The sequence below is a fragment of the Natrix helvetica genome (genome assembly GCF_964273705.1).
Source record: "Natrix helvetica genome assembly, chromosome: 7".
Lineage (NCBI taxonomy): Eukaryota > Metazoa > Chordata > Lepidosauria > Squamata > Natricidae > Natrix > Natrix helvetica.
Window position 1 is genome coordinate 26,594,432 of NC_138558.1, and position 16,626 is coordinate 26,611,057.

Consider the following 16,626-nt stretch of genomic DNA (forward strand, 5'->3'; position numbering starts at 1 on the left):
GCGGTCTAGAAATAAAAGTTATTATTATTATTATCCTAGGGGAAGCCCGATTCACTTAACTGCAGTGATTTGCTCAATATCCATGGCAAAAAAGGTCATAAAATCAGGTGCAGCTCACTTAACGCCCACCTCATTTAACAATGGGAATTCTGGCCCCAATTGCGGCCATAAGTCGAGGGCTACCTGTTAGAAACATTTGTGAATCACTTCCAAACTTACACCAATGCTTTTTTTTTAATACCCTTTCTTATTTACACTTTCAGCTTTCCACTTGTTTTATGCTCTAGGGCAGTGTTTCTCAACCTTGGCTGCTTTAAGAAGTGTACTGTAGACTTCAACTTCCAGAATTCCCCAGCCAGTACAGTGGGAGTTGAAGTCCACACATCATAAAAGTTGCCAAGCTTGAGAGAAGCTCAATTTAGGGATTTATCTGGGTTCTGAATATTTTGAAAAACTGAAAAGAACAACCAATTTATGATTTCTTTTTTTTTTTCAAACCTCTGGTAAAGAAAACCTCTGGCATGACCGTATCCCTTTTAACACCTCCATCATCTGAATTTGTGTTCATTGTGTAGAGTTTTTTAATATCTCCTATACAAGTACAGACTTTGGGAGAACTTTTTCAAAATCTTTTTATGTAGATCTTTCAAAAAATATTTCTCCAACGTAAGCTAATATGTACAGGTAACAGTCACTTTTGCTTTTTACATACAACATCCTTTTTTAAAAAAATGTGTGCATTTCATGCAGGGCCGGATTTTCCTATAGGCTAACTAGGCTTCAGCCTAGGGCCTCAAGATCAAGAGGGGCCTTTTATTTTAATTTATTATCCGTGCCACATTTTTTATAAAGGTTAGTACCAATTACAACATGTTTCATTTAATATATTGATATATATCACAGTAATGATGTATTTTATTATCTCTCGTGTAATTTACAAACTTAAAAATGGGAGGTGAAAGGGCCCCATAAGTGGAATAGCCTAGGGCCTCTTTTCATCTAAATCCGGCCCTGATTTTATGCTTCTAATCTGGGGTGAGGAGGAGTGGTGCCGTAGCCTAGAGGTGGAACTCTCTCCTCACGATCAGGAGGCTGTGAGTTTGATCATAGGTAGAGGCAGATATTTCTCTCTCTGGGCACACTGAGAATATATCTGCTGAACAAAACTCCACACTGGCCGCAGGAAAGGCGTCTGGCCATTAAAACACTCTGCTTGCTCCATTTGGTTCCCCAGACTCCACCCCGCAAGGAATTATGGGGTTGTTAAAATGTTAAAATGATGATGAATTTGGGAATGAGGATTAATGTAGATTTCTGACTGGAGAAAAATGGATGCTTGATTCAATGGCATAGTGTCAATTCAGGCAACTTTTGCAAATCTGTAGATTTCTTTAATGTCCCACTTGCAGGCACGCTAATGGCACACATGATATAATGATGTTGGGATAAATGGGAAGGTATAATACAAACTGAGTTTTTTTTTCTTACCAAACCAAGCCTGTTGTTCACCCTGCACTTCAATTGCTAATCCAAAATCTGCCAGTTTCACAGCTGCTCCTTTTGACTTGCTCGCTAGAAGCAAGTTCTCAGGCTTTATGTAGGACAGAAGAGGAAAAGAAAAAGAAAAAAGGTAGAAGATAAGTCAGTATTTCTAATTCGGTACTTACTTTATATAGATTTAAGTTGGAGACAGAGAAAACACACTTTTCCTATTTTCAAAGATAAGTAATAAAAGTTTGATTCTGAGGAATTTTATATGGATCCTAAATCCACAAATTATTTAGAGTTAGGGCTGTTTTTTCTTTTTCTTTCTGTTTTATTTTTAAACCCTCTCTTCTCTTTAGAAACTCTTTTAGAAGCTTCTAAGACTGGTCTATCAAGTATCTTCAAATTTTATTTGGGAATACAAAGTCTTCCCAAATTATAGGATCATTAACTTTCTCCAACCTGATGGCCATCAGATTAGTTGGCCTGAATTTCCCAGAATGCCAAGCTCTTTAACACTTCTGGACAATACTACATGGCCCACAGAATCACTTCTTCAACACATTCTTCTTATAGGAAAAGTTATGGTCACATATAACCAATTACTGATATGAGACCAAGGCTCAAATATTTTTCCTTGCTAAAAATAGATACATCATAAACATGATTTATTACAAAAAGGATACATTACCTAGAAATGTTACCTATATCTGTCTTGTCAAAATTTATATGACTTCTAGATATCAGGAAAGATACAAATAAAACTTTCTTGCAATACAGTTGCAGTAGTCTTAGGGTCTAGCTTGTAATATCGTTAAAATCATCTTAAAATGTCAGTATTCCATTATATCTAAACATACTTAATGCTACAGGTAGCGCTCGACTTACAACCAAAATGTCTGTTGTTAAGTGAGAGATTTGTTAAGTGACTTTTATCCCATTTCATGACCTTTCTTGCCACAGTTGTTAAGTGAACCACCGCAGTTGATTAGTAAACACAGTTGCTAAGTGAATCTGGCTTCCCCATTGATTTTGCTCATCAAAAGATCGCAGAAGGTAATCATATGACCTTGGGACACAGCCACGGTCATAAGCATGAGTCAGTTGCAAGCATCTTAATTTTGATCACATGATCATGGGGATTCTAAAATGGTCATAACTGTGAAAAACGATCATAAGTCACTTTTTTCATTGCCATTGTAACTTTGAACAGTCACTAAATGAACTGCTGTAAGTTGAAGACTACCTGTATTTTTCAATTTTGGAATTTAAACTTAAAAAAAAAATATTATAACAAGAAGTGCAATCAATCTTACAAGCAGTTTGCCAGGCTAATTAATCTGCAAGGTTTCTTAAGGCAGAAAAAAGTTAGTAGAGCATAGTTCTTAGAAAGCGTTGATAATCTTACTATCTATAACTTTCAAATTCCTAAGCAGGAGCTGGGATGTTAAACCAGCTTCTGTCTAAACTTGAACTTTCTGGGTGGCTGGGAATGGAATTTCAAAAATTCTCATAAAGTCAGATTAGAGTACATCGTATTACATTTATGAACTTTGATAAACAAATAGATCTTGCACAACACAAAACTAGGATAACATTCTAATTGTCCATAAGAACCACTGAATATTGCAAACAAGTAACTTTGGACATAAATATGTGAAGCAAATATCACAGTCATAAGGAAAGAAATATGGTCCAATAATTACAGAGCAGCCATACACTCAATAGCAAGCTCATCTGACTTCTGGGCAACTGACTATGCCCTTAAAAAAACATGCATCAGCCAGTTCAGGATGATGGAAATGTCAATAGATTTGTCATGCATGAGTTCTGAATAGGTTGGGGCAAATGTACACAATTGGATGAAAATATGGGGGATTTAAACAGAGATGGAATCTTGAGACTCCATCCAAGAAACGAACAACTCAGTGTGTGGATCATAAAGTTGCACTTTAGCTGCAGATGTGCATATAGCAGACAGAAAACAATAATTTTTGAGCTTCTTTATTATAATATTGATAAAAGAGGCATACAGCATATTTTGTGTTAGTATCTAAACTGTATGTATAAAGGGTATCCCGAAAGAATATTACACATCTAAGTTTATATTTTAAAATCCACATACGTGGCGACCTAGCTGGCGAAATAAAACAAGATTCTTTTTTTAAAAATAATGCCAAATCACAAGGGGTAATTCTCTATGATTTTTCAGGAAAAAACTATTTGGCCAAATCAAGCAATGATAATGAAAGAAATGGGAATAGTCACAAGGGGAATCCAAAGCTAATGTTTAAAGAAAACTACACTTGTATTGAAATTAAGGCCAGTTAATTGTATTCTATAAATGTGAGTAAGATTTGTTTTAATGGGTTTCAGCACTAATTCAAGACTGAATGAAGTCATTCATCTCTTGAAACATTCCGGGGCCATCTTTTACATCACCCTTGCAAAATGATTTTAAAATGTACATAGGTGTTTAAATAGTATATGATTTACAGAATCCTTTATCCAAGATAAAATGTTCAAGTTTTACATCTGAAGAAAGGATTTGATTTAAAAACAGAACAGAACCCAGAATGTGGACGTAAGTACTTTATTGCATATATTGTTGTATTAGTGGCAAGATGAATGTTTTTAAAAATAAGGGCTTCTTGTTCTTTCAATCATTTTTCTTTTAAAATAATTTATCAAGTCTGTTATTCTAATGGTAGCTAATTTTAATTGTTTTGTATTAATTTATAAAAAGAATCTTGGGTTATGAATTGTGATGTAGGCTCTTGTGTATGCATTAAATAGACACCTGGGGAAGCAAGCATTAGGTAGCTAAATAAATAAATGTCTCGTGATCACAGAAACAAAATGATATACAATTGTATATACCAACACACGTACATGTCTTCATTTTTTCTTTTTGTACTTTTTGTGTATACCTTGCTATCTAGGCAGTCATTCAATGTATAATATGGGTTCTAGTCCAAATCATATTATCAGAAGTAATGTACAATAATAGATGCACACTCACCCTGCCCAATTATCCACACCCACTATAAGGTAGTGTTGTATATTTGTCAAGGTTAGCCAGTGAAGCTATTGCCATAAATACATCAACATGCAGAGCATAAATGACTGCAGAATATTATCAAATGCACACTAGATCTAGTTTGGGAATAAACCATTCCAAATAACTGTCAGGATGGACTACTATTATCTAAAGTAACCATGCAGATTTGCTACGATGAATGTTCACAGTATGAAATCTATTAGTAAATTCCAGATGCCCCATTGGGTCTGAATTTCCTTCTGAAAATGCATTGCGAGAATAACAGGCAGCTCTATAGTTTATTACAGATCTCATTTAAACAGGGAGCAACTGAAAGAAATTGCTTTAAAATGTTCTATGAGAGCCTGCTTAGTTTTCAGATTGTTTTTTTTTTTAGATATTACTGTTACAACCTGCAAAACACATGTTGCTCTAAATTTATGAAAAGAATGTGTGCATTTATGTGTATTTTGCATGTAAGTCCTGAATTAAGTTCCAAAAGAATGACAAACCATTGGCTCATAATTGTTACTACTGTTCTGCATTTGCTCACTGTATATTTTAGGTCTAAAGGTTTGTTTTTTTTAATTGTAGAAATAAGATTTAAAAATCAGTTGGAACTGCTGGTCAACAATGTCACATTAGGGAAAAAAACTGATGAAACTAATCATATGGGAAAACCGATTAACCTTAGCTGTATTTGCATAGCTGAATTAATATGTGTATAGAGAGGTGGGAATAAAGTAAGCGAAGAAAAATCACAAGGATTCCAAATCTGTAAGGAAAAAATAGTTGCCTGCTTTTGCAACCATAAACAACTTGCAAAATAATCAGTGGGCATCTCTTTGCTTCTAGATGCAAAAATGCAGCTATGTAGTGCTTTGAATCTGTGTAATATGATTATCTTCCCCCACAGCTTTACTCACCTTCAAGTCCCGATGGACTACGCCCATCTGATGGCAGTGTAGCACAGCCTCCAGGATCTGCTGAATGCAATGACTGCATGCAAACACCGGGGGGCGTATATTAGTTCGAAGCTGTACACTCACTCTCTGTATAACCTCAGTGAGACTGGGTTAAAGTGCAAAATGATGAACAGGCTGGGATCGTGATTCGCAACCTTTTAAAAATGTTTGGCTCTGCATTCCTCCGCTAGAACAGCTACTTCCTCGGACATTGTGAATGTGCACTGCAAATACACATCATGCTTTAGCCCACTTTTATGTAGGGCATGAACAGGAGGGGGTAGAGATATATCCGGGCTCAACAAAAGGGTTGAAAGTAGTATTGTTGGGCATATGCATATTATATTGAGAAGTGGACAATGAGAGCATATCATTGCTCCGATAAACCCATTTTACAAACTTGGGTTAAATATCTGATGCAGTTTGTTCCTTCCCTCCTTCCCTCGCCTTGGAGGCCTTTTTTCCCACCAGTAACCCTGAAAGTACATTTACTTTAAGTAGTTTTGCATTTGAGATGAATTACTCACCCTTCATGGTTTCATTTAGCCAAGCAATTATTTGAACCCCTGTTGCCTGAGGGATCTATCCTACTCTAGCAGAGCAATGCATAACCAGTCGTTCTGCTACAATAACCCATTGTCTCTGAACAGAAGTGGTGTTTTTAAACCTGCAGGCTAACATCTATCACAGACAAAGGTCAGTCACAGATACAGGCTACAGGACGGAGGTAACCTCCTTCCAAAACGGTCCCTGATACCTATGGCACCTACCACATCTCTTGGAAGGTCTCCGAGTTAGCAGTACCTATTCTACCTTTTTCTGTGATGGACATTAAACCTGTGACACTTGCAGAGTGGAAAGCAGCCTCATGCATTATCCATTTCTCATATTAAGGGTGAGGAGGATAGGCAAGGGAAGTTCTCAGCCAACCCACCCTTAAAAACTCAAGCCGGGAAGAAAAAGAAGAAGAGAGACAGAAGAGAGACAAAAACAAATGAAATAATAATAAAACCAAAGTCTTAGCAAACCTACGGGGCACCAGATACTGACCTTGAGGTCTCTGTGCACTATGCCATTTAGGTGACAATGATTAACACTTTCTAGAATCTGCTGTATACAATGACTGCAAAGATACAAGGGCAGAATGGGAGGGGGGAAAACATTTTAAGGCACAGAATCACATTAAATACAGAAAATAATTTAATAATAATAATAATGAAAGGAACTTAAAATAGTAATAACTTAAAATAATCAAATCACATTTTCAGACAGGTTTTAATTACGCACAGAACTGAAACACAGCATTTCTCCCTTTCTCTTTGGAAAGTTGCCAAGAGACTCAAAAGAAATGACATTTAACATATAACATATAATAGGTATAAAACTTTTGGTGGAATATTTGCTGAAATATGAGAGGAAAAGTTAAAACACATACTAGGTGATAGATCCATATAGTAAATAATACAGGCTTATTGTAGCTAGCAGTGCAGTGTATCGACGTAAATAGCAGAGAGAACTTGTGCAACCACTGGTCATTATGGTCAAGACTATGCATAGTGACCAACAAAGAATTTTGCTCACTGACTACTCAGTGTGTTTGGAATGATGATGAAAAATATGAAGTTGTGGGTATTATACAACCTGGAGAGCATGAATATTTGCTAACCAATGTAGGTTATATTCTATTGTCTAGTGTGTTTAAGAGAGAACATGTTAGCTGAACAACAAACAAATACAATGCAAATCATTCTAATATATGAATGCTTTCTATATATTAATAAATAATGGCTATTTTTATGTGCATTATTCTTTCCTGTTTAACACCAACATATATAAACATTTTTATATAAGAGCATAAGGAAAACGGTAAAACAGAGCAAATTTTTAAAAAGCACAAAGCTTCTTGAAAACCAAACAGTTTAATAGAACAGGAAATGTGTGTGTGGGGGGGGATCAGTTTGTGCAATTGAAAGATGCGTTTGAAGCAGTTACTAGCAGTCATCTTTGAAAAAAAAACAATAGGGAGTCTCTTGAATTAAATTAGTAGGATTCTAGGGCAGGGATAAGTTCCGGCAGGCACTACTGCTGGTTCGCGTGCGCGCACTTCACGTGCTGTGTTCACATGCACAGTGCAATTAAAATTCTGCATGCGCAGAACTGAATAACAAGATGGTGGCGCCTCCAGTGCTGCCCGGGGAACTGGTTCGGGGGCATGGCAAGCTTGAATCGCTGCCGGTTCCATCAACCACTACTGGTTCGCCTGAACAGGTCTGAATCCACCACTATTCTAGGGGGTAAATTCAGTAGATAAACCTCTTTGGAAGAAGAAGAGCTCTCTCTTTTTTCTTCCTCTTCTGCTAAAGATCCCTGCGGTGCTCTTTCACAGAAGTTGATAAGATGCTGCATGATGTTTTTAGGGAAAGCAGAGTCAGCAGAAATAACTTCTCCTTTCCTCCAGCAGAGACAACTCTGCTCATGAACAGCTACTTTTCTGGTATTGAGTTGACTTCAACCCATTCATTTATTAATCTTCCTCTCTATCTCAGCCATTATATTTATCACACACTTGCTAAGTATGGAAAAATAGGCAGCAAATTATAAAGACAGGCTTTAGATGCTTTGAGGTCAGTACTAAAGAAAGTAAAAAGTAATCCCTTGCTTTTACAGCAACAGGTTTTATTGGTGCCAATAAAAAAACCGAACATTATTCTGATGTCACGACTACAGTGGCAGGCAAAGAATAAAGCCACGTGAACTGATTTTACTGCCTACAATGGAAAAGGAAGGGGGCGGGGGGAAGCTGGTGTTATGGGTTCCAGATATAGACTAGTTATGGATATTGGAACTCATTAGTAGTTTTGGAATTTGCTGGGGTCCTTGATTTTAATAGGCACAATTCTATTCTATATTCTATTCTTTATTATTTAGATACCAGAGGTATCACCCTTTTCCTTTCTAAAATTCCAATTAAAAACTAGTATGAAACTTCCTACATGAGCAAATCAATCACTGCCATGCCTATTTCCCCCCCCCCCTCAGGAATAGTTGAGCTTCTACAAAATCATTTTGTAAGGTAGGATATTTGGGGTGGGATTTGAAGGAAGAAAAACTATACTTCACTACCATCATGTTGCTTTAGTCTAATGATAGAGGAAATGTAATGTAAGAGGAAAGAAGTATTGATACAACTCATTGAATAATAATGGCACATTTATTTGTAGAACCAAATTCCCATATGGTAATATTCCAATGGGAAATACATTGTGGAAAGAAATATCTCTAAATAGACTCTTTGAAAAACGCAAACAGGTGGAATCCCAGTATGCTAAGTGAGTGCTGTTTTCCAAGATTGAGATTTAAGAACGGCTACTGTAATTTGCCTCAGGGTATCACAATAAATTTATTTTTAGCTTGTTTATCAAATTTAGAGAACACCCAGATGGTTTTTTTTTTAATTTAGCACTGACCTTGCATCTGCTTCACTGTAATATTCTCTTGCAACAATGTCTTCAAATAATTCGCCTCCGGTAACTCTAGTAATGATATGAAACATTTTTACAGATTAAAAAAAACTAAGTTAGAAATTAAATTTTTACCCAACTTTTGGGCAAATACGATGTGGCTGCTTCATATAATGAAGGACCTCCAACCAGACTTAGTTCCGGATTCAGATAATGTGTAGATAAATGGTTGCTGGACTTACACATTACTTTTTTTAAAAAAAATTACTGATTTCCAAACATTCTGCACAGGTGAATTTTTGCCTACATAAAATATGAACCTTCCTTAAATATTATGGTATTTCAGTCATTCACTGTTGTGGCTTTCCTCATATAGTCCTCAAAAGGATGATTTATTGTACTGTGTTTGCTGTGAAAAACCAGGAATAAATAGGTGTGTTTCATTGGGAGACCCCCAATATAATGCATAAATTGCACATTTTATTGCACTGTCCAGTGATGCTATTTTTAGCAGATATGGTAAAGAATTATATTCCAAGGATTTATATTATTTCAAATTGCCATTCCCTCACTTTGGATGAGATACCAGTTCTATTTAGCTATTCCCAGGTGGCGCAGCGGTTAGAGTACAGTACTACAGGCTACTTCAGCTGTCTGCTCGCTGCAGTTCGGCAGTTCAAATCTCACCGGCTCAAGGTTGACTCAGCCTTCCATCCTTCCAAGGTGGGTAAAATGAGAACCCAGATTGTTGGGGGCAATATGCTGACTATGAAGTGGTATATAAGTCTAAGTGCTATTGCTATTCTTCTTCATCAACTCTTAATTTGATGGTTTTCCAAGACAGGAAAAAGAAACACATTTCAATGGCTTCAGTATAATTTTGCTCATATGCGCAAGTCATTTTTTAAAATAATTTTGCACTGAATTTTTATCTGAAACTTTTCATTATTTATCATTTCTATTTAAATACTAAATATTTTCTATAAATAGCTGATTTTTTAAAACAAACTTCAAGCAAAGCATATAATAAAGAATTGAGAGAAAATAATTTATATAAAATGACGCTTTTCATTTCATTTTTAAAAATTTAGTTCAAAACACATTGTTCTGTGCTGTCTGAAATGAGAGATTTTCAGGCAACAATATGCCCACTTAATGACCTTTACATTTCACTCAGTAGTGTTTTCAGCAAAAGAAATGTGCTTCATAAACAAAAGACACATTCATAAATATTTTTAATGCTGGCTATAACTGGGTGAAAGCCCATCTTATTCTTATTTATGATCAAATTTCTACACTGCCCATCTCACTTGAATAACTCTAGATGATTTACAAATAAACATCACACATTAATGTAAAAGCATAATTAAAATCAGAATTAAAAACAGTACTAAAAATGTTAAAAATTAAAAGGTTAAAAAGTTAAAGAGGTGGAGAGAGTGCCATATGCTTCTTAGATGCCCGTGCCAGTTGCAGAGTAACTATTGATGCTCTTGTAGAAGGTCATAAGAGTGGGGCCAAGGTGTCCATATTTATTACAATTACTTAACAGCAATTATATATAAATAATTTGTTTGGTGACCTCTTTGTCTTTATTATGTTTTTAAAAGATCAGGTTGCCTGAAAAATTACTATATACAGGTTTTCAATATAAAATGAGTACCCATTTTTTTCTGACAAATCTCACAGATTTTGAATTATTTTCCAGTTTATATTGTTATACATTTTTTCAACATTTCTGCTTAAATTGTAATGGGATTTTCTTTATTTGAAATATTTTGATCTGTATTGATAAAATGAGAAATTCACAGAAAGTAACATAAATAATTTAAACCATGCAACAGACTATTTTGGATGTAATAATATTGGGTTGGTTGTATGCTTTCTCCTAATTTCTCTTCAAAATAGCTTAAATGTTGCTGCAGAAAACATCCTGGCTTTGTTAACCTGGAAATTCTGGTTTAACTCCAGCTAGAAACCAGGAACTGATCAGAATTCACAGACTACAGTTGCCTTTTATTCCTTATTAGAATAACTATTGCCAGTGTCAATATTATGTGCTACACTTATATAATGTGTGTTGTTCTTTATAATTCTTTCTTCATTCTTAGACAACCCCCCTGAGAAAGTCCATCAAATTTGTTTATTCCATAAATAGTTATCAGTAGTTAGAAACATGGATTTCTCAGAGATACTGTCTGGGCATCATGAACCAGAGTTACCTAGAATGCACTGGCCTCAGGAGTAGTATTCACTTACTTTCCCTACCGGTTCGCAAATGTGAGCATGCGTGCCTCTTTGCATGCGCATAGCCTTCCGCGCATGTGCTTTTGGCAAAAAAAGGGCCTAAACGGGATGCAATAGAGCTGGGGCGGGTAGGCAGGGCCACCTACGATTTCGGGCGAACCTATCCAAACTGGTAGAATGCCACCTCTGACTGCCTTCCCTTACGGATAGGAAATGGCTACGGGTGCTTTGCATTCCATGTACAACTCATGTGTGTGTGTGTGTTTGTGTGTGTCTGTGTGTGTGTGTGTGTGTCTGGAAATCTCTGCTCCATTTCTTTTCCATTTAGATCATATGACATAATCTTTCATTTTATATATTACATGTTATAGGACAAACTGTGAATAGGCAAGTCAACTTACAAATCAAAGACTAAGTAATGAAATCCTTCTTCTGATATGCTTTCATGAAGTCGCACTGTTGAAAGAAGAGAAAGATTTGTCTAGGTTTTTTTATAGGTACTCTTAACTTTATTATCCTTTCCTTCTACCCTTCTGTTAACGCACAATATTCTACTCTTTTCCTTGGGTCACACATCTTCAGTTGACAACAAGGCTGTCATACAAAACAGACACATTTGCAGTTTCTTAGCATAATTCTGTAAATAGTATAGATTAACATCCAATATATTCATATGCCTTTTACATTCATAAATTTTTGCAAATTAAATTTCAGTTTTGATAGCTATGTGCAGGCCCTGAGTAAGTCAATCAATGAATTAAAAGAAAGAAAATGTTTTTCCTGAACCTATTAAAGAAAAATCAGCATATACAATGTTTCAAGTGTCAACAAATCCTGGGTAGCAAACAGAATAAACTGGTCAACCATTACTTTGAAAATGAATATATGCAAATGAAATAATACAATAACCAAGGCTCATTCTCTTTCACAGACTTCATAATATATCAAAAATACTTTGTTTTAGCTAGAAAGGAATACAGAACTCACAATATTTTGTTTCAGGTCAGGAAACCAGTCAGTGCATGAGGTGGTGGGATTCAATTTTTTTTACTGCCGGTTCTGTGGGGGTGGCTTGGTGGGCGTGGCAGGGGAAGGACACTGTAAAATATCCATTCCCACCCCACTCCAGGGGAAGGATACTGCAAAATCCCCATTTCCTGCTGATCAGCTGGGACTCGGGAGGCAGAGAATAGATGGGGGTGGGGCCAGTCAGAGGTGGTATTTACCGGTTCTCTGAACTACTCAAAATTTCTGCTACTGGTTCTCCAGAATTGGTCAGAATCTGCTGAATACCACCTCTGAGCGCATGGTAGTTTATATTGACAGAGGATCTACTGTACCGAAAGGTAGTTTAACCATACATTTCCATTTTTCAAGTTCAAGCTTGAAATGACTTAAGCCTTAGTTCAAAACGTATTTCTGAGAATTGAAACCAATAGTCTGACCTTCTAAGGCAGTGGTTCTCAACCTGTGGGTCGGAACCCCTTTGCGGGTCAAACAACCCTTTCACAGGGGTCGCCTTAGACCATAGGAAAACACGTTTTTGAAAAAATACGAAAAACATAAAACAATTTTAAGGTTGGGGGTCACCACAACATGAGGAACTGTATTAAAGAGTCACGGCATTAGGAAGGTTGAGAACCACTGCTCTAAAAGGATGCAAATGACCAGCTGTCTGCAAAGAATATAAAGCCTTCCATTCCCCACTATCCTGTCAGAGTGAAACGTCTTCAAAGAAAAACAAGGAAGTCCAGTTGCCTCCTGAAAAAGCATCTTTGAGACAACCATAACTTGGATGACTGAGAATCTCTACAGACTTTTGGAGTCAATAGCATAAACAACCTCCTCAGTGACTGCATGATGTCGTATGTCGAGGACACAACACTATGGACATGTGAAAACACGACATAACAGACTTGCCTTTGGTTAGATTGTCTGCTAGGCAAATCTGATTAATAAAGAAAAAAAATCAATACTGTGTTCTCCCATTATTTTTCCATTGTGAAAGTTTTAAAGGGGGGCCTTTAAAATGCATATAAGTTGAATCCAAGAATGCTATTATATTAGCGACGAGCTTCCAATACTTATTTTCTATCCTTGTGTGCAAAGGCAAAATCAATACTGATTCTGCTAAAACAAGATGCTGCACAATTCATTACCACTCCATTATGCTAACTGTAACCGATGCTACTTGTTCTTTTAGCCCATGCATCAATATTAATGGTATCTTTTCTATTTTTTTCCCTACTAGCCTATACAGCTTTAGTTCGTGGTAATAAATCTTAAAGACTATGAAAAGTTTAAAACAATGATAAAACAATTAGCACTTTTTGTCTTGTCTTTTGAAACAAGAACAATCTGCTCTTGTGTACATTAATGTTTTACATTTCATTAAGCTTAAAATTTTATTTTCCTTTTTTCTGCTCATTTTGTTTAAGAAATAAATGTATACCAAAATAAGAGCTTGGGCCAGTGGTGCAATCCAGCCGGTGCTATCTGGTTCGGTCAAACCGGTAGTGGCGGCTGCGGGAGGCATCGCCTTCCCTCCCGGATATTATCACATCCCATTTTTGATGCTCTGCACATACGTGGAAGGTCACATTTGCGAACTAGTAGCGAAGGTAAGTTGATTTCACTCATGGCTTGGGCATTCTCTACAAGCATTCCATTTTAAAGTAGCTAATGACATAATTTACATTATTAGTGTAACTAAACAAACTGTAATAGTAAAAACTTGAAAAATAACAAGCATGGATATAAATGATAATGTACAGGCAGTGACAAAGTTCAGTTCTGAAGTTCTTCCGATCCTAAAGTGTGCCGTGTGTTTACAAATGAGATTTCTCTAACATTGGGCTGAAACCAAGCATCTTATTTGGTTGTTTTTTTAAAGGATGCTTTTGGGGTTTAAATTAGGCTGAGAGGTTTTTGTTTAAAAAAAAAGTTTTGGCAATGATAGCACCTACAGTTGAATGCTTGCTTCCTTTTTCTTTGCTTTTTATAATTAAAAGAAGCTTTAAAGCATTAATTCAGGTTAGACAACTGGGTAAATAGCCATGCTACTGCCTACACATTCCATATTGCCTGTGACTGCTTTACTACATTGAATACATGTAGATGTCAGAGAGAGAAAGAAAAGAACGAAAAGGGGAAGGAGGTCAGAAGAAACAGTATTTGAAACAAAAGGGAAGGAAATGATTGCTGCTATATTTGGCACTACACTTCCAGTTGTCAAGACTGTGCAGTCAAGTTCCACACAGGTTTGTTAGAAACAGAAATGTTTCATTATCCTAGCAAGGGTTCCTAACATCAGCCAAGCTGATGGTTGGCAAAAGCAATTTTCAACTTTGATTAATAGAAGACAGAGCTGATAGACATAAAGTTTGATTTTTAGTTGGCACCTTTAAACCATTTCCAATTCTGCATCTTCCACTAATCAATACTGATCAATTCACGAAGCCATCCCTGTGATATCTCTCAAAACAGAGGATATATACTCTGTCTGAATTTACATTTCCCTAATTAACACATTTACTGGAAACATGGTATATTTATTTCTAACTTCAATTAATCAGTTTTACCATTATTGGGTTCCTCACTAAATCTTTTTTACTTAGTCATCAGAGATGAAAACAAAGGCGACTTCTGAATGCCTTATTAATTCAAACATCTAGCTACCTGAATTTCACCAAAAAAAAATCCTTTATTTCAGGCTGATTTTAATTTTAAAAACAAATAATCTATTATTATTTGACAGTATTTCAGGTAAGAGATAACCTTAAGAATATGATACAGTATATATCCAAATGAAAGCAGGCTGAAATAGGAGATTCTAAAAGGAATATATGCATATATACTCTGTGTGTATGTGTGTGTGTGTGTGTGTGTGTGTTTTGTGTGTGTGTGTGTGTGTGTAGATAGATGATAGATAGATAGATGATAGATAGATAGATAGATAGATAGATAGATAGATAGATGGGTGGGTGGGTGGGTGGGTGGGTGGGTGGGTGGGTGGATGGGTGGGTGCCTTTGCATGCATGCCAGCCAGCTGATCATTGGGCGCATATGCACGCTAGAACCCGGAACTTTGGCTTTTCTGGAGCACAGCCTTGAGGAGCGCGCACAAATGCATGCATCATTTGCGTGTTCGCCATCACTGTTCTAGAGGGCCTCTCAATCCAAGAACATGCATATTAATTAGAACTTTACAAAGACCCTCGTGCCATAGCTGTCACCTATTGTTTAAGCAGGAATTCCAGTAGTATCCCCAGATTGGACACCAATCTCATTCAACTCCATCCAAGATTAAAGCTAGAAAGTCAATTTAGAAGGGCCAAATATGACAGCCATTCAGTTACATTGGACTGTGAGTCATTGGTCTTAAAAGTTTTATTTGATGGATACTAATCCCAATTCAAATATTGCTTAACTAAAGAGTAATTTCAAGCATCAGCACAGGAAAAATTCTGGCAGTGTCATATACACTTTTAGATGAACTACATTGGCATGTAAATTGCTTTGCATTGGAGGTAGAATAAAAAAAAAGCAATCTTATTGTAGCCACAAAAATGAGAGCCGTTATTCTCCAATTACATATATCGAATTGTGTCTGGCAGTTCTTTTACTTGACATATTGTGGGCGTTGAATTCTACGTGCACACAGAAGTAATTGTATAGCTTTCAACCCTTGCATTACTCCTTTAACTTAGGAAAAATGAATTATTGCAATGGTATTTTAATATAGTTACCTAAAACAATAAAATCCTGAGTATAATACAACCTTCATATTGTGAATGATAACCCATTTAACCAAGGTGTGTTAAGTAATCATAACTTGCATGTTTTTCAAAGTTTGATAGATAAAACCTGCCAGGCCAGAAGGAAAGAGCTGTAGACCAGACAAACCCGTTATGAAAATACTGTGATATGTCATCCTCTCATACTCTAAGAAAAGAACAGCAAAAAGACAGGCAGAAAGAGTCTAGGACAGTGATGGCTAACCTTTTTCCCATTGCGTGCAAAAAGTGGGGGCAGGGGGGCATGTGTGGACGTGCCCACACACCCATAATGCTATGCACCTGACCCCCCCTGCTTTTGGCACGTGATGGACCAGTTTTTCACACTACCCAGGCTCCAGAGGCTTTCTAGTAGCCTGGGGAGGGTGAAAACAGCCTCACCCGTCCCCGCGGAGACCCTCCAGAGCCTTTAGGAGGCTTCCCTGAAGTCTCCGGAGGACTAAAAACAGCCCAACATGAAAACTGGAAGTCTGTTCCCGAACCTCGTCCAGTTTGCGCATTGTCCAGTTTGCGCTTTGGGTTGTTTTTCGCCCTCCAGAGGCTTCAGACTAGCAAAAGAAGGGGTGTCACGATGTTAAAAAGTTTGCTAGGCCTGAACTGACATTCAAGAGTTAAACTAAGAAAGCTTTATT

At 36.7% G+C, this 16,626-nt stretch overlaps 1 protein-coding gene across 6 annotated transcripts in view; it reads right to left on the reverse strand.

Annotated features, from left to right (window-relative positions):
• CAMK2D (calcium/calmodulin dependent protein kinase II delta) overlaps positions 1–16,626 on the reverse strand; it is a 144,252-nt gene that overhangs the window by 54,596 nt on the left and 73,030 nt on the right. For all 6 annotated transcript variants that reach the window (XM_081960017.1, XM_081960015.1, XM_081960016.1 and 3 more), the window contains exons 4-7: positions 11,600–11,654; positions 8,958–9,023; positions 6,541–6,613; positions 1,489–1,591 (exon numbers count right to left, since the gene is read on the reverse strand). In XM_081960017.1, coding sequence (XP_081816143.1) covers positions 1,489–1,591; positions 6,541–6,613; positions 8,958–9,023; positions 11,600–11,654 — 297 coding nt within the window. The remainder of the gene's footprint in view (positions 1–1,488; positions 1,592–6,540; positions 6,614–8,957; positions 9,024–11,599; positions 11,655–16,626) is intronic.